At 38.0% G+C, this 19,119-nt stretch overlaps 1 protein-coding gene across 6 annotated transcripts in view; it reads left to right on the forward strand.

Annotated features, from left to right (window-relative positions):
• Positions 1-19,119, forward strand: part of LOC139746260 (uncharacterized) — a 224,400-nt gene that overhangs the window by 202,167 nt on the left and 3,114 nt on the right. For 4 of the 6 annotated variants that reach the window (XM_071657291.1, XM_071657294.1, XM_071657290.1 and 1 more), the window contains 9 exons: positions 1,237-1,353; positions 2,028-2,150; positions 2,399-2,530; positions 3,904-4,071; positions 5,758-5,906; positions 6,918-7,057; positions 8,915-9,093; positions 11,599-11,697; positions 14,762-14,785. In XM_071657291.1, the coding sequence (XP_071513392.1) occupies positions 1,237-1,353; positions 2,028-2,150; positions 2,399-2,530; positions 3,904-4,071; positions 5,758-5,906; positions 6,918-7,057; positions 8,915-9,093; positions 11,599-11,697; positions 14,762-14,785 (1,131 nt within the window). The remainder of the gene's footprint in view (positions 1-1,236; positions 1,354-2,027; positions 2,151-2,398; positions 2,531-3,903; positions 4,072-5,757; positions 5,907-6,917; positions 7,058-8,914; positions 9,094-11,598; positions 11,698-14,761; positions 14,786-19,119) is intronic. The other 2 variants (XM_071657292.1, XM_071657295.1) reach the window with 1 other exon arrangement.

Raw genomic sequence — 19,119 nt, forward strand, 5'->3', positions numbered from 1 at the left:
TTGACCAAACCATTTCAGTACACCCTCTGCTCTTTCCACCATACTCTTTTTATTACCACATATCTTTCTTACCCTTTCCTGTTATTATTGAACAGACAGCCTGGTAATGGTAGTCTTAAACACATGAAGATTCATTGAATGTGATTCTGCTTTTGTTTGAACCCATTCTCTTACCAACAATATATTTGAGAAAAATTTGCTTTTATTCAGCTCATGCAGGGTTTCTTTGAGGTTGTGCATGTACCAACATTGAGCTGGCTTTTATGGTGCATTTTGGGAGTCACCTCTGCTGACCTATGCACATGCGCTCTTGCTTTGCACACCACCCTTGTTCACACTGTGTAATTTGTGTTATTAACTTGTATTTTAAACTGTGTCTACTGTATTTGCTGTTGATAGCCATACTGATATGGCTTCTAGTCATCCTTGTAGGTCAGCTAGTTTTATCCGTGTTCCAGCTTTGAAGCAAAAGGACTGTGGTAATACTTAAGATGAAGTTAAACATTTTGAAAGGGTTACTTTGTACATTGTTTAATGAACAACATTGGCAAGTCAGCTATATACTCCATAACCAAAAATGTAGATAAGTCTTGTTATTCTTTAGTTGTTTTATGGTATTATTGCTTGAGTTTCCAGATGGAAATTGTCATGAAAGAGTAGCAAAATTGGTTCTAGGATTTTGTATAGGTTGTGGAATGCATCCTGATCTTTTACATGTACACTTGTTTTGAAATGCAACCCTGAGATGTAGCAAGGACTGTCATTGGATAGAATGTAAGTCTCTGTAATACACTTTGGTTTTGTGATTATGTACAGGGTCCATATAAGTATGCTAAATTAAGGCCTTGGACTGATTAACACCTCTTGGTCTGGATGCTTGAGTCCCTAACTTTCAAGTAGTTGAATAGAATTGAATTTTAGATTGATGCATTTTAACCAGGCCTTAGTCAGTTTGAAGTAGAGTTTGATAAGTAGGTCAACTGAATATGGTGTAAGACAGTTATTCCAAAAAATTTGTGTAAAAAAATGTGGATGGATGTTTCTCTCAAAAAACTAAAAAAGAAAAATACACACATTTGATCTCAAGGTGAGAGTGTGCATTATGAGAATGTGGTAGGTTTGCTAGTGATAATTAAGAATGAAGTAACAGGAATACTTAGTTTCCTTTGAAGTTGAAGTTCATTTTTTCTATTAGTTTCTGATTGAATAAATGGTTAAGAAATGAATTATCCATAGGTTGAGCAACAGAAATCATCAGTTCTTCAAAAGAAGATCATGGATGATGGGTTCATTGACATGCAAGCATTCTACAGTCGATCCATTCACCACATATGGAATGTTTTACAGCTTCAGGTATGTTGATAGTCACCTTATTTTAAGATTGATACCATTACCATGTGTAGTGTTTAGAAAGATAGAAAAAAATAATTTTAGTCAGATATTTTCTGAACCTTTTCGTAATTTTTTGTTGTGGAAAGTGCATAGACAAACCTCTGAGTCTATCTACCCACCACATCTGTTGGAAAGTCATGTACAAATGATACTACTCTCCCTTTAGATAGAGGCCATATACATTGTCTTTTTTAGTTTTTTGGAGTGACTTTTTTTTTCTTTTTTGTATAAAGCATATCTAGAGTGTATGTCATGTATCAGCTGTGCCACTGGCATCAAGAAGACACAACACCAACATGGGTTTGAGAGTTTGGAATGTATACCTTCTATAGAATAGAAAATGAACCACAATGTCTTTCACACTGTGTAGCAATGCCCAGATGTAAAATATTTTGAGATGTCTATTTTCCATGGACCAAACAGTATAACACAACTAGTGTTGGACAGGAATTCTCATTCTTCGATTGATACAAGATATAGGAGTTCACCAGCTATGGAGACGCTTTTGCCACAGCCACCCCTTTGAGAGAGTTCTTGAAGGGAACGGGCAACAGAGATGTAGAATAGATAGTCCTAAAAACGTGATGAACGTACCACTAATTTCTGTATCTTCAAGAGTTTTCTCTTCATTTCAGGAAGCAGAACACATTCTTAAGGATGGAAATTATGCTATGCTTAGGTATCTAGTTGTTCGAGTAACGAAGGATGATGTAGATTTACTGCAGCAATACTTAAAACATGAAAAACATGTCCATGAGGTTGGTGGCATTTTCATCAGTGAATCTTTTATGATTATATGTTATCTAAGGTGTGTCAGGCTGCTTAGTTTTTGATATTTTGAAATGTGAATGTACCTCTTGGCATATTCCTTTTATGCAGCATTAGGTTCATAGAGTGATTACATGTTTGTCAATTCCTACATCTAAAGACCCTATTAACTTATACTCCTTCATTTTGATTTGAGCCTTCTCAGGTGCACTATTTACATGATTTCATTTCCTTTCAGGTTGATGAATTCTTGCACCGTGCTTTCAAGTTAGATGACCGCCCCCAAGGAAATGAGTCTAATTTCTTTGATTACATTATGTCATTAGTAGCTCCGATGAAGTCAGCTTTTGATTTTCTGAAAAATGTGGAGGTACATAGGTTTGATGATGATACATAGTTTAATGATGATACTTAGTTTAATGATACATAATTTTCTTATTCACATCATAGTGATCTGAATGAGTATTCAAATGCTATTAGTACATAAACATGTAGTTTTCCAAAATGTTACATAATTCACAAGGCTGTTCTTGTTGAATCATCTTTACATATATACATTCAAAACCCTTTTCCTAAAATGCATAGGCAGGTAAATAGTTGATAAATGACTGAATTCTAGTGGTTTTATGGTTTGTATAATTTAGTAGATTTAGGAGTAAGCATGGAGACATACATACCTACTTGTACTAAGATTGTTTGTTCTTCAAGGTTTTAGTGTAATTAGTCATGTTCTGAATCCATACAGACCAGAGACTGGAATTATCTGACTCTCCCTTAAACTTTGTACTTGCCAGAAATTGTTTCTGATCTTCTGTTTGTAAGGTCAGACATTCGTTTGCATTCAGACCAATGATATATACAAAAGTGGTAAATGAACCAAGAAATGCATCATACTGTCACAACTACGCATTATTTTTGAAGGTAAGATTACAAACTGTGTGTTCCTATTTATGGGAACATATCCCCCTTTTTCAGTGAAGTAGGCCTGTGCATACAAATAGCATTTTGAAATAATATCAGGTATAATGAAAACATGACGTTTCTATTCTGTCTCTATCTCTGATGCCTGTTCCAAGTGGAACTCCCTTAAGGGGTTTGGCCATGGCAACAGAATCTCCATAAATAGTTAACTCTGGTGCCGCTTCTTATCCTATAGTGTCTCACCCTTATTAGGCCAATAGCACATGGCAACTCTTGCACAATATTTGCAGAGGTTCCTTCCTAATATTTCTAGTGACTGCATCTACCTACTATGTCTCCCTAATGCTCCTGCCTAAATATTCCTACTCCACTCTTGATTCTCACTATACTGTGCAAGATATCCATATATTTTTTTTTTTTCCTAACCTAATTTGCACGTGTTTCACATCCGTCCATGAGTTGTCAAAAGCACCCATTTATGCAACCTTCTCGCACACTCTACACATAAAATTTTTCCAGTCAACAAAACTTCCAGTATGCATCCAATTTTTCTCACTTATTTGTAATCAGGTAAAATTTATATTAGTAACTCAAATAATTCCCAAAGATTTCAAACCTATCTTCTCCCTGTTTTTCAGTAAATTTTGCAGGTTCTCCCAAAAAGAGTTTATTTAGTTTTGGGTTTGCATGCATTTTTGCTTCTGAGTATGTTGCTATAGATTTAATCTAACTTTTATGTGTTACCAAAAGTTGTTCATTGCCATTCCTGAATCAAAATACAGTATATCCAGAGCTGTTGATGATGGGATTTGTCTTTTGCAGATATGGTTGCACATACTGTGTTTAGTGTTCCTGTTTCTGGCTTTGTGGGCTGCTTACTTGTTTGTTCGAGACATCCAGCAGGAACTTAAATGGGGAAGAGTCCTTGGCATGATGATGGTCAATGTTTTCTTCATATGCTGTTTGTGGCACTGGAGACACATGCACAAGGTAAGTTGTAAATTTTTTTTTTTTTTTTTTCTCTTTTTTTTTTTTATTCAGTTAAAAATAGATCTCTCTGTATGGCTTGTTATACCTCTCATTTGTTCATTGCAAGGTTTCACGAAAGTACACCTTTGCTTCACAAGGTAGCTCATTTCCTAAGATTTTGTCATGCCATGATAGATTGAGAAATCAGTTCATTTACCAAAGGGTAAACCTTGCTTTAAAGGAATTTTGAATCACTTATATGATATGAATTTTTGTCTGTTCAGAGATAGATGATCAAAATCTTTAAGATTTGATTGATTACAGATGAATTGAATTGATAAAAGAGACTATCAGCATTTAAACTATGATATATATCACACTGACAGTGGCAAGGAAGGGACTAAGATGTCAGTTTATCTGAGTATTAACAGTGTGTGTATGGAAAAAGGAAGGCTGCAGTGTAATGGGTCGTGGTAGTAGTTTATGTGGGGAGGATGAAGGGAGGCTGCAGCATAGTGTGTGGGGAGGGGGGAATGTAACATTGTGGTGGGCAGCAGAAGCAGTATGCATTGGATAGAGATGCTTGCGTGGCTAGGAGTGGTGACAGTGTATGTAGGCAAGAAGGATGGGGGGTTACAGTGTGTTGGAGAACTGTATAGTAATGTATATCGTTGGAGTGGGAAGCACCACCATGGCTGGAAGCAGTAATGAAATGTGTAGGGAGGTACCACTGTGGCTGGAACAATAGCAGTGTGGTGGGGAATCATCACAGTGTGTTTAGGGGAGGGGAAAGATAGGCTACAATGTTGTGGGGAATGGTAGCTGTGAGTTTGGGTAGAGAGGAAAGAAGTACAAAGGCAAAGACAGATATGAGACATGACTGTACATGACAGAGTTGTCTGCTGGAGAATGGAAATAGGAATGAGACAAGATACTAAAGCACAGATTATCTCCCTACCTACCTCTCTGGCTGGCACAGTAACAACGAGCATGGCAAAAAGCTAGTGAGGTGTTCAGGGCAACAGTGCGGCTAAAGGCAGTGACTCTGTGTGAAGGGAGATGATACAGTGGGTAAGGGAGACTGTATTGTGGTGTGGAGAGTTAGTAGTGTATAGGGAGAGAAGGAGGCTGTTTTGTAGGAGGGGGGAGGGAGGAAGGTTAGTGTAATGGGGAGTAATGGCAATGTATGTTGGGAGAAGGGAGTGAGGCTACACTGTGGTTGAGAAGCCATAGCAATAATTGTATGAAGGGAGGGGGGCTGAAGTATATCTGGCAGCATTAGCAATGTGTGTGGAGAGAGAGAGAGAGAGAGAAGGGGTAGAGTGTGGATGACAGCAGTAATGATGTTTATGAGGAGGGAGGTGCCATTAGTACTTTGATAAGGCTTGTGGTTTGCATTTACTGGTTTCTCATCATAGGTCATTTGCGGTAAACACTAGGTCGGAATTCTTGGTTTTATGGACTTTTTCATAACTCTCATAATCCAGAATGAAAACTAGTAGAGTTTTTGAGGTCACATTTCAGTCTTCTGCTGTAGGCCCAGAAGTATAGTTCTTGTACCCAAAATCCATTTCATCTTTCAGTTCTTGTATTGCAGTACCATTATCCCTACATTTTGACAGTTTCTCTTTCTTTTTAGTTTTGGTTCTTGTGATTCAGAATTTTATAGAGGAAGCTGATGTCTTTTTACATATTCTGGATTTATAGGTGGCTGAGTCTCGTCGTCATGCAAAGATGGTCAAGAGAGGATTCAATGACATCCCAGAAGAGTGCAAACCTGGATCTAGAGGAACTGCAGGTAGTATCTGGGATTGGATGAAAACCAGTTTGCTTGGGGCCCCAGATGTGTGCGAAAGGTAAGAATAGGTTTAGAATAAGTTTCTACTGTGATATTTGTGAGTGTTATATTCCCTGTGTTTATTTTTCGGTTTGTGTATAAAGAATGCCTGTAAATGTATTTTGCTTATTCCTGAAGTATTTTGGTATTTCTGCTGTGTGTATCATGTAATTTCCTTGACATGATTGTAGTCGAATAGGACATAAATGTTGTTTGGAAAAAACATGATGAGGGATTTTTCCTTAATTCCCTTTCTTGCTTTAGCTAGGTAGCATCAGGAACAAGTAGTGACATCATTTGCAAGGATCCAGTCTATGGCTGTCATATAAAATGTACTGAAACCATAGACTACCAATCCACAGGCAAGTCCTACAGGGTACTAAGTAGTTTACTGTGATCACTTCATATACCTTGGCTCAGGTTGTGTGGGCCAGGTGCATGCTCTGAAAGAATGTGTGAGAAATCCTTGGTATTTATGAATCTGGAGAAAGCATTTGATTGGTTGATATAGAGGCTTTGTGGAAGGAGCTGTGGTTATTTAATCTGGTTGTAGACAGAGTGGTGAGGGATGTTACATCAACTTTGCTCTTCGATTAAGACTGCATTGACCAGCATCAGAGTTCTTCAAAATGCTTAGCTTACTTCCAAGCTAATATTTTTCCTGTTTTTCTTCAGGGAAACACATGATATTGAAATATAAGTTTGTAAGGTGCATCAGTATTGTTTAGCAACATGAGTTGGACTGCCTTCCTTGTAAGGTACCACCACTTGCTAGAGAATAGTCACTCTCTATGTGATAAACTGCTGTTGCTGTGTGTGGCTTATGGGAGTTTATGGCTTTTTTATTTCTCTTTTTTTCATGGAAACCCTAAATGTAAAATACCATATAGTGCTGCTGTACATTGCAGGTGATATCTTTAAAACTTGTCTGATCTTTTATCTAAATGATTTTGCATGAATCACCCACAACAGGAACCAGATTTAACAATTTTTCTTAACCATTTGTAATGTCATTCCATGGGTCTTACAGATACTTTGAGGATTTGATGGTAAACCCAGCAGAGGAAATTACCCCAACTATGGTCATATCAGAGACACTGGCAAAGTTTTGCTTGCAGCCATTACAGCATATAGGATCAGAAAGTGCCAAGTTTATAACTAATTTTTACAGTGGGTATCATATTGTTCATTTTTTTCTCTCTCTTAAGAAGCACACCACAGTCACCCTACCTCTCTCTCTTACATTTCATGCAATTTCCTATCCATGAGTACATTAGATAACCACAGTATTATAAAACAACCCACACCTTTTGTAAACCATTCTTTCATATCCCAGCTTCCTCTTAAGCACACTACTTTTGTTGTAAAAGCTCTTAACAATATTCTGCAGTCTTCCATGCATGCTGTGTAAAACCATATCTTTCCAGATTTCATTTGTATTTCCCTTATCATATGCCTTTCCTACATGCTTCTTTTATCATAACTTTCTCATTGCATGTCTAAGTGCAAAACTTTGATTTACTCAACCTCCTCCTTTCTAAAGCCCACCTTGTTCTTCTCTATAAAAGGAAAAGGGTTCATCAATCCTTTTCATGTGATTATTCACTACTCTCCAATACACTTTGCCAACCATGCTGAAAAGACTCATTCGTATATAATTCTCTTGTGCACTTTTACTCCCTTTTTCTTTATACAGTGGAACTAAGAGATTAAGAGTGAAATACATTACAGGTGTTAGAGTGAGATGGACAAAGAGGGTGTTTGAGGGAATATGGGGTGATTATAGATTTGGTCCATAGGATTGAACTATATAGATTATAGAGTATAATTGTGGTTAAGTGAGACTTCAGTTTCTTTTGGGATGAAGGGTGGGACTGAAGAGAAAAATTTTTAACATTTTGATGTGTAGATTGAGTAACAATATAGTGATTGTATCCTAATTATCCAAACTTGTATTTTTCCTGCTTGATTGCTGTTTCCCACATTAGTGAATTAATGCCAGGAACAGATGAAGAGAGGCTGCATCTGCTCAAATTTCTGAATGATGTTTATATAAATGGAAACGAGAGTAAGCTAAAAGGTTGAGGTGTGAGTTTGTCTTTAGTAGACGAATCAGAAAAAAAGGACTAAAGGAGAATGTTATGGAACACAGTGAATTTTGAGAGGGAATTTTGATTACTGTAAATGACTGCTAGCAAGAGTTGGATGAGAGAAGAAGGATGAATGTGAAATATTTTTTATGGAGAGATCAAAGGTATAGTAATTTTGAATATTAATTAGAAGCATTTTTTGAATATAAGAAAATGAATGTTGATCTGTTGAAGAGACTGTTGAGTGGCTGGCAGAAAAATAATGTAGAAAAAGAATGTAAGTGTACAGATGTTGCAGGATTTCTCAGAAGGTATGATTCAACTTACTTTTTTATTTGGAAAATGAAAATTGATAGGTGATAATTGAATGCTTTAGAGAGAGCAAAACCTGGTAATGAATATTTTGAATTTTAGGTATTCAGTAAGAAAGGAATACATAAGGGAAAGAATTTGTCATTACATGTGACAGCTAGAGAATGGACATGAATGAGTGAGAGGCCATATCATTGTCTGTTCCCGATGCTTCCTCACTAATGATGGAAATGGGAAACAGTTATGAAAAAAATATGATTTAGAAAGAAAAGGTTAATGAAGTATTGACTGGACTTTTGAGATTGTTTAGGCATGTGAAAATATAGATATGGAAGAGACTTACATTAAGAGAGTACGTATTTTTGAAGTGAAGAAGTATTTTTGAAGTGAAGAAGTGGCAAGGGGAGGCCAAGAGTGAGGTGGAAGGCATGAAAAATTGATAGAGAAGTCCAGGAATGAGGAGTGTTTGGACATGTGCAAGTGTGTTAGGAAATGTTGGGGAGACTGTTTGTAATCCACCCTGCTTGATATTTGAAGATGAAGTCTTAGATATGAATAGATACGGATGGATGGACAGTGAAAAATTCTCCTTGATATTGAACTAAATTTGTTATCTAAATTTCAGGCAATGTTCCTGTGATGTATCACTTTCCAGCCACAATAATTTTTGTGGTCTTGCTTGTCATTATATTGTTTTACATATTTGGATATGGGATTGACTTCCCATTGTGGATGGGTGGGATACGACCTGTCTACAGAAGTGAAAGTGTGAACACCTCAGAAGTGGATAGAATTACAAAAGAGGTAGGATTTTCATACTTTTTGAGAATTAGTCTCAAAAATACTGATACTCTGCATGTCTTAAAGTAAATGAAGATTTTAAGAATAAGTGCATGTAAGGGCTTGCATAGAAAGTTAAAAGGTTTAAAGGTATTACCTTCCTCAGATTACCTATCTTAATTTAGCTTGTTCCAGGTAGCCACAGTTCAGTTAATGCAAAGTATTTCTTTCCATTTTTTTTTCCATAGTTTCTCAGTATGTCCTCTGAATTGTCATATATGTTTTTGAAAAAAAGGTCAGTATCGATATGATATACTTTCAGGAATTTGTATATCTTTTATTGTTTCTCCCCTCGTCCCTCTCTTTCATTATTGTCAATCCCATGACTTGCAGCTTCTCTGTAGGTGTTCTTCCCTTCTATTTGGTGGTCTTTGTTGCCTACTGCTGGACCTCTTCCAGCAACTTACTGTGTCCCCTCAAGTAGGATGATGAAACTAGTGCTTTTAACTTTAGTGTGGATCTAGTGTATGTTGTTAATACTTTCCTGAACATATTCAAATGCAATTTTGATGTTGACAAATGAGTAGTATATCTTTTTAACATTCCTCTTGATTTGATGTTCTAGGGATAGGATGAGTATAATATTATGTCAATTTTGAATTCCAGTCACGATGTTTCCTGCAATCAGCCTTTGCAAGATGATGGTCATTATTTTGCCTTCTTTTTATGTGTCACTCTTCCTCACTTAACATTTACTTGGGTTGACCTTCATTCGCTATGTATTTGACCACAGATGGAGCCTTTATAGATCTCTTTTTGAGGTTTTCATTAACCTGTTAACTCCAAACTTTTCTCATGATCTTAGCATCATTTTCCAGCATATTCATGTATGATTTTAGTCTTTCTGGCAAGTCATTTACATAGATCATGAATAGCAGTAACTCAAGACTGAGTCCTATTAGATGCTAATGAGTACTCTTAATTTGATAAAGTATTTTGATATGCATCTTTGATTCCCTTCCAGTAAGGAAGTTTTAAATCCAGTAGAAGGGTTCCCCAGACTGTAGCTTTAATCATTTGATCTACCTTTTGTGAGTTGTAATATCATGATCTTTCTAACGACTCCAAGATCACTCTATCCCACCCACCAAACTTTTTTGTCTCAGCTTACACTCTATGTCTTGGAAGACTAGATGACTGTCATGCATAGACTCGTTCCTTGATCAATCTGTGTGTGTCAGTAGAGTAGTGTAAAACTGGGTTGGGAGTGTGGTTGTTTAGTGTCTCTCTGGACATTCTGATGTGTATAGGTTTTGTCAGTATCATATTTGGGCAGTGGGATTGATAAATACAGATGGTTTGAAGTAGAATCCTCAATAAGGTTTTTGATTTTACTTGGAGGTTGGTTATGGAATTTTTTCAATGGAAAGGGTCTAGTTCTGTTGCAAAGAACTGAGTACCTAGCATTTTGAGGTGAGATTGTTTTGGTAGTATCTTTTTTTTCTACAAGATTTGAGTATTTTTGGTTGCAAGGCACTTTTTTCATGTTTGCATTTGACACTATTTTGCATGGTGGGAAGTAGCAAAGTGATGTGAAAATGAAAAATAATTGGTGCTATTAGAAATTGTGTACCAAAATGTCACTTTGATTTATGATTTTTTTTTATTTTCCAATCTTTCATTTGATTTAAGCTTTTTATTATTATTTTTCTGATGTGTAATTTCTAATTTTATTTGGACAGTTGCATGCCACAAATGGAAATGTGAAAGAGGTAAAGTATGGGTATGAAGTCTGGTAGGGTTGTGTGCATGACATTGGTATATGAACATACTAATTAGAACATTTCTGGTAGTATATTATGTTATATGTTCTAGCTCCTATCCTCCAAATTAGGGTATAGTCAGTGCATTACACCTGACAGCTAGAGACTAAGTATGAACAAATGTGGCTTTTTTTGTTCTTTTTCTTGGCGCTACCTCACTGAAGCAGGAGTTAGCAGTTCTGTTTCCTGTGGGACAAGGTAGCACCAGGAATGAATATGTACATCTGTATATATGTATATGACTGTGTATGTATATGTTGATATGTATATGTGTTTGTGTAGGCATTTATGTATATTTCTATTATTATTATTATTATTATACTTAGTCGCTGTCTCCCTCATTAGCAAGGTAGTGCAAGGAAACAGATGAAAGAAGCCCAACCCACCCACATACACATGTATATACATAAATGCCCACTCACACAGATACATACCTATACATTTCATTGTTTACATACATATACATACACAGACATATGCATATATACACATGTACATATCCATACTTGCTGCCTTCATCCATTCCCATCACCAGCCCGCACACATGAAATGGCACCACCCTCCCCCACGCGTGTGTGAGGTAGCGCTAAGAAAAGACAGCAAAGGCCACATTCATTCTCACTCAGTCTCTAGCTGTCATGTGTAATGTATATACCTATGTATATATATATATATATGTATATTGATTAGCTCTGATTATATTTAGGCTGTTGCCCAACTAAATCGTGACCGTGAGAAGTTCATGAAGGAGTCCCGTTCCATGCTGACTGACATTACAAGAGCAGCTATATCAACACAAAATCAGGTGTGTAAAAGTAATATTATTAGATTGATATAGTTCTGTAGGCACTAGATCATCAATACTGTTGTATATAATCTGGGAAAAGGAGTTGGTAGGCAGCCACCAACCAGGGAGGTATATACTGGTACTATCCACTAAGTACTGGGAGGCTTAGTAATGGCTTTTTAGTGATTCAACACTTCAATGGTTGTAAAGTTGCACTCTTCTGAAACAGTTAGTTGTCTTTTATCTCTGCCTCACCCACACATTGACTGCTTACATTCTGTCCACAGACATACAATCTCTCCTTGTCCCACATAACCCTTGACAGCACTTAACTCTCACAACTCATTGTTTATAACTAGACTATTCTGCAGTGAGTGCTGTGTGCTAGCCGTACATTTTGGCAAAATGGTGGGAGCAGTAGATAGAAGCAGTAGATAAGAAAATTAGGCAGGAGCATTAGGTAGAAATATTCAGTAGGAATAGTAGGTAGGAATATTAGGCAGGAGCATTAGAAAGAGATCTTGGTTAACACCAGGACCCTCACAGAAATTTGTGTTGAGGTAATTAGAGATTGATAAGTAAATCCAACTATATCTGTATCTTAAGTATTTGTTCTATGGGGGGGGGGGGGGAGAGAGAGAGAGAGAGAGAGAGAGAGAGAGAGAGAGAGAGAGACGGAAACACCCCCCCTCCCCCCTCCCCCCTCCCCCCGGGGGATGACCACGACAAAAGAATCTCCATAACTGGTGAACTCCAGTGCATTTCTTAGTCTTTAGTGCCTCACCCTTAACAGGCCATTGGCCTAATGTTCCTACCATCTACTTCTGCCTCTAAAGTTCCTGTCTAATGTTCAAATTGATAGTATTACACCATCACATTGCCTTAGGATTTAACTTGTTTTTTACTTGATCTCATGTAAGTCAATGGAGTAGACTACCAAGATATTGTTTGTGAAGTAATCTCTTTTGTCTCCAACCATAATCCTTCGACTTATAGGAGGGACAATCTATGAAAAATTCCTTGGTTTTAATTGATTCACTGAATATATTCAGAATTCTGTGTATTATGTAGTATTATTACTCCATCCAGCAACTTCCCCAATGCCCTCTTTAAACTTAATACATATTTTCATTATTGATTCCTTAGCAAATTATCCATATCATTTGTAGTCAGTGGTCATCTAGCAAATGCTTTACCTTCATAATTCAACAAACTTGTGCTCTTACTTGTGTATGTACTTGTCTTTACATGTGTGGAAGGATGGAGTGAAGGCAATTTTGAGCGATCGGGGCCTGAACATACAGGAGGGTGAAAGGTGTGCAAGGAATAAAGTGAATTGGAATTATGTAGTATACCAGGGTTGACTTGTTGTCAGTGGATTGAACCAGGGCATGTGAAGCATCTGGGGTAAACCATGGAAAGTTTTGTGGGGCCTGGATGTGGAAAGGGAGCTGTGGTTACGGTGCATTATACATGACAGCTAGAGACTGAGTGTGAATGAATGTGACCTGTGTTGTCTTTTCCCAGCGCTACCTTTTTATGTGCGGCAGGGCGGCGACGGGAATAGATGAGGGCAGCAAGTATGAATACATACATGTGTGTATTTGTATATGTATGTATGCGTTGAAATGTATATGTATGTATGTGTGTGTGTTTGGGCATTTATGTATATACATGTGTATGTGGGTGGGTTAGGCCATTTTTTGTCTGTTTCCTTGTACTGCCTCGCAAACGCGGGAGATGGCGATTTCATTTGTGGCGGGGTAGCGACTGGAATGGATGAAGGCAGTAAGTATGAATATGTACATGTGTATATATGTATATGTCTGTGTATGTATATGTATATGTTGAAGTGTATATGTATGTATATGTGTGTGTGTGTGGGCGTTTATATATATACATGTGTATGTGTGTGGGTTGGGCCATTCTTTTGTCTGTTTCCTTTCACTACCACGTAGATGTGGGAGGCAGCAATTAAGTATGATGAATAAATGCCTCTTTATTCATCTTTCTCCCTCTTTTTGTCCATACTTCCTCATTTCATCCTCCCACAGTATCACTGGTTTCCTTGTAAGTCTCTTCCGAGTCATGTTATTCAAATAACACTTATTATTTATATTCTTATTATACTTAATCACTGTTTCCCTTTTCAGCAAGGTAGTGCCAGGAAACAGACAAAGAATGGCCCATCCACTCATATACACATCTGTACACATAAACGCCCATACACACACATATACATACATATACATATGTATATGTTGGAAAGGATCGCAATTTTGCACGTGATCAAGATATTCCTATGAGTCCACAGGGAAAATGAAACACGAAACGTTCCCAAGTGCACTTTCGTGTAATAATCACATCATCAGGGGAGACACGAGAGAAATATAACAGTCAGTTGATATACATCAAAGAGACGAAGCTAGAACGCCATTTGGTAAACATGTGATTGTCCAAAACCATGTTTACCAAATGGCGTCCTAGCTTCGTCTCTTCGATGTATATCAACTGACTTATATTTCTCTCGTGTCTCCCCTGATGATGTGATTATTACACGAAAGTGCACTTGTGAACTTTTCATGTTTCATTTTCCCTGTGGACTCATAGGAATATGTATATGTATGTATGTATATGTTGATATGTATATATATATGTGCGTGTATGGGCGCTTATGTACACATATGTGTATGTGAGTGGATGGGCCATTCTCCTTCTGTTTCCTGGCATTACCTCACTGATGTGGGAAACAGTATAGTAAATAGATAAATGAATGAATAAATGATAAGATATCATTTGAACAAAAAAGAACCATGTACTTTCCTTTACAAGTGGTAGAGTTGGTGCTTTCACCTTGTTCTTGAAGTACATTATAACTAATTACTTGTCATTGCGTACTTTAGAACACTTTCCATTACAAGTGGTAGGGTTGGTGCTTTCACCTTGTTCTTAAAGTCTTTTTCCATACTTCAAGCCTTCAAGATTATCGAGTGAAATGATATAAGAATTGCAGAATATTATGTTACTAAGAGTACAGTAGGAAAGAAAATCTCAAAAGAGATTATGGTTTTATATTTTTCAGGCAGCAGTTCACTCAGCATCGCAAGTGAGTTTTGAATTCACAAAGGACAGCTCTTCCAAAAATAGTACCATATTCAGGAGGTGTGCTTTTAGTATGCAGTATTTTCATAATTTATTGTCAGCTGTGTTTATCACATATTGGTGTTTTTCAACATTTGCTGTTTCAGGCATTTTTTATAGAGGATTCTGTGACCCCATAATACACAGAGTGCTTTTTGTTTATCAATAAAATTTGTTGAAAAAAAAATTTCTCCAGAATTCTTGGTTTCATCTTGAATGATGTAAGTGCAGCTCCTTAACATGGTCATGCATCCTCAAGCAGGTACTGTAATAATTTGTCATTTATGGTGATGTCTTTGGTTTTTGTAGGATGTTTTTTATCACCCAACCTGCTTTCAATATGGGAAGTATTATTCATATGGGGAGCTCTGCACATTATGTTAGATAGCTTCTGCTAGTGTAACAGTGGTGCTTCTTTTCCGAAGGAACTCTTAGTGTCATACTTTCTAGTATTTCTTGCATTTTTTGGATCTCTTCCTGTGGCTTTGTATTAATCATGTGTAAAGGGCTTTTCCACTGGGAAATTAGACACTTATGTGTGACCTTTGCTATGACCTGGTTATTAATAGAATGGTTTGAATTAAGTTTAACAGCACCTCAGCTTGTGAATACATGCCTTACTGAGCAACAGTTGCCACAGAACCTGTAAAGATATACTGTACAGTAATACTTTCCAAACCCACACTAACTTGTCTTCAAAGGAGTTGGGTTTGGGAATATTGTACAAGTCTCTTTTGTGAATGTATTTAGTCAAAGTGTGGGGGAGAAATGATTAAAAAGGTATCTCAGTCATGTATGATTGTATTTTTTTAAGTATTTCTATTATGTAATTTTGTGTATTTAACTCTTATTTATGTAGTATTTCATTAAACCCTACTCTAAATAAACTCTTATAGGCCTGTTACCAGTATCATATAACAGTATTAATCTTACTGCATCTGAGTAAAATCCTGTGAGGCAGCAACTAGCACAGTTTTAACCTTAAAAGTATTTTGTGTCTAACACATGAAATGTTCTGAGTCAGTGTACATATCTCTAGTCTTTGCAGGAATTGGAGTAGTACAACCTTTCCTGATAGGTTAGAATTTCCTTATAATCCTGGCAATGGGTTCCTGCATGCACAGCTAACATTTTCTTCTACCATTAAGGCTATGAGGGAAATAGAGAAAGAGTAGTGGTGGGAGAGGAAAGGGGAAAGAATGCATGGAATGGTGTATACAGGGGAGGTATATAAGGACCGAGATAAGTGGAGACTCTTTTGCTTTGGTCAGCCCCTTGCTGGGAGTTCCTAGAAGGATTGGGCTTCAAAGATATAGATAGATAAATTAACCCATAGTTGTTACTGGTAGCCTCTTGCCACAGATGAAAAAAAAATCACTTGCCAGTCACCCACTGATCATCAGAGTGCATGTACATCATCTTGCAGGATGCCACATGTACACGCTCAAAATTGTAGTAAATTTTAGAATAAAAGAAACAGGTTTCATGGTATTAAGTTGGTTTTTAGTGAAAAGGAAGTTATTCTTTTATTTATTAATATAGATATAAGTTATTGTTAGTGAATTTAGACTTTTTAAATTTTCCTTGCACATCTCTTTTTCGTTTGTCTTACTTTGGTGGCTGATTTGAGTGTGAAACTGTAGAAGTTGGTGACTGAGTTTGGAAAAGTATGTGAAAAGAAAAAGTTGAGAGTAGATGTGAATATGAGCAAGGTTATTAGGTTCACTAGGGTTGAGAGACAAGTTAATTGGGATGTAAGTTTGAATGGAGAAATATTGGAGGAAGTGAAGTGTTTTGGATATCTGGGAGTGGACTTAGCAGCCAAAGGAACCATGGAAGCGTAAGTGAGTCACAGGGTGGGGGAGGGGGCGAAGGTTCTGGGAGCGATGAAGAATGTGTGGAAAGAGATAATGTTATCTTGGAGAGCAAAAATGGGTATGTTTGAAGGAATAGTAGGTCCAACAATGTTATGTGGTTGTGAGGCATGAGCTATAGGTAGGGTTGTACAGAAGTGGGTGGATGTGTTGGAAATGAAATGTTTGAGGACAATATGTGGTGTGAGGTGGTTTGATTGAGTAATGAAAGGGTAAGAGAGGTTTGTAGAAATCTAAAGAGTGTGGTTGAGAGAGCAGAAGTGGATGTGTTTAAATGGTTTGGACATATGGAGAGAATGACCAAGGAAAGACTGACATAGAGGATATATGTGTTAGAGGTGGAGGGAACAAGGAGAAGCAGAAGACCAAATTGGAGGTGGAAGGATGGAGTGAAAAAGATTTTGAGTGATCGGGACCTGAACATACAGGAGGGTGAGAGGTGTGCAAGGAATAGATTGAATTGGAATGATGTGGTTATACCTGGGTCGATGTGCTCTCAATGGACTGAACTAGGGCATGTGAAACATCTGGTATAAACCATGGAAATGTCTGTGGGACCTGGATGTGGATAGGGAGCACTACCTCACTGAAGCAAAGGGTTGCAAAACTGTTTTATGTGGGATGGTGTAGCACCATCAAGTATGAATACGCACATGTATATATATGTATATGTTTGTATATGTGAGTGTATGTGCGTCTGGGGTAAACCGTGGAAAGTTTTGTGGGGCCTGGATGTGGAAAGGGAGCTGTGGTTTCAGTGCATTATACATGACAGCTAGAGACTGTGAAAGAATGTGGCCTTTGTTGTCTTTTCCTAGTGCTACCTCACACACATGCGGGGGAGGGGGCTGTCATTTCATGTGTGGCAGGGTGGTGACGGGAATGAATAAGGGCAAACAGTATGAATTATGCATATATGTATAGGTCTGAGTGTGTGTATATATATATTTTTTCTTTTTTTTCTTTTGCTTTTTCGCTGTCTCCCGCGCCTGTGAGGTAGCGCAAGGAAACAGACGAAAGAAATAGCCCCAACCCACCCCCACACACATGCACACACACACACACACACACGTCCACACACGCAAACATACACACCCACACATCCCAACGTACACACATATATACACACACACACACACACACACACACACATATACACACATGCACACAATTCACACTGTCTGCCCCTACTCACCCCCATCGCCACCCCGCCACACACGGAATAACATCCCCCTCCCCCCTCATGTGCACGAGGCAGTGCCAGGAAAAGACAACAAAGGCCCCATTCGCTCACACTCAGTCTCCAGCTGTCATGCAATAATGCCCGAAACCACAGCTCCCTTTCCACATCCAGGCCCCACAGAACTTTCCATGGTTTATCCCAGACGCTTCACATGCCCTAATTCAATCCATTGACAGCACGTCGACCCCGGTATACCGCATCGATCCAATTCACTCTATTCCTTGCCCACCTTTCACCCTCCTGCATGTTCAGGCCCTGATCACTCAAAATCTTTTTCACTCCATCTTTCCACCTCCAATTTGGTCTCCCACTTCTCCTCGTTCCCTCCACCTCCGACACATATATCCTCTTGGTCAATCTTTCCTCACTCATTCTCTCCATGTGCCCAAACCATTTCAAAACACCCTCTTCTGCTCTCTCAACCACGCTCTTTTTATTTCCACACATCTCTCTTACCCTTACATTACTTACTCGATCAAACCACCTCACACCACATATTGTCCTCAAGCATCTCATTTCCAGCACATCTACCCTCCTGCGCACAACTCTATCCTTAGCCCACACCTCGCAACCATACAACATTGTTGGAACCACTATTCCTTCAAACATAGCCATTTTTGCTTTCCGAGATAATGTTCTCGACTTCCACTCATTCTTCAAGGCTCCCAGGATTTTCGCCCCCTCCCCCACCCTATGATTTACTTCCGCTTCCATGGTTCCATCGCTGCCAGATCCACTCCCAGATATCTAAAACACTTTACTTCCTCCAGTTTTTCTCCATTCAAACTTACCTCCCAATTGACTTGACCCTCAATCCTACTGTACCTAATATTATTACCTTGCTCTTATTCACATTTACTAGTAACTTTCTTCTTTCACACACTTTACCATATATATGTATACGTTGAGATGTATAGGTATGTATATGTGCGTGTGTGGACATGTATATATATACATGCGTATGTGGGTGGGTTGGGCCATTTTTTCGTCTGTTTCCCTGCACTACCTCTCTAACGCGGGAGACAGTGACAGACTATAATAAATGAAAAGATATGTGTTTATATGAGTTGAGGGAAACGGTGCTCAAGTATAATGAATATATATATACATATGTCTGTTTATATCCCTTTGGATATGGGAGAAAGAATACTTCCCACGTATTCCCTGCGTGTCGTAGAAGGC

This window comes from Panulirus ornatus, chromosome 64 (genome assembly GCF_036320965.1).
Source record: "Panulirus ornatus isolate Po-2019 chromosome 64, ASM3632096v1, whole genome shotgun sequence".
NCBI classification, from domain to species: Eukaryota; Metazoa; Arthropoda; class Malacostraca; order Decapoda; family Palinuridae; genus Panulirus; species Panulirus ornatus.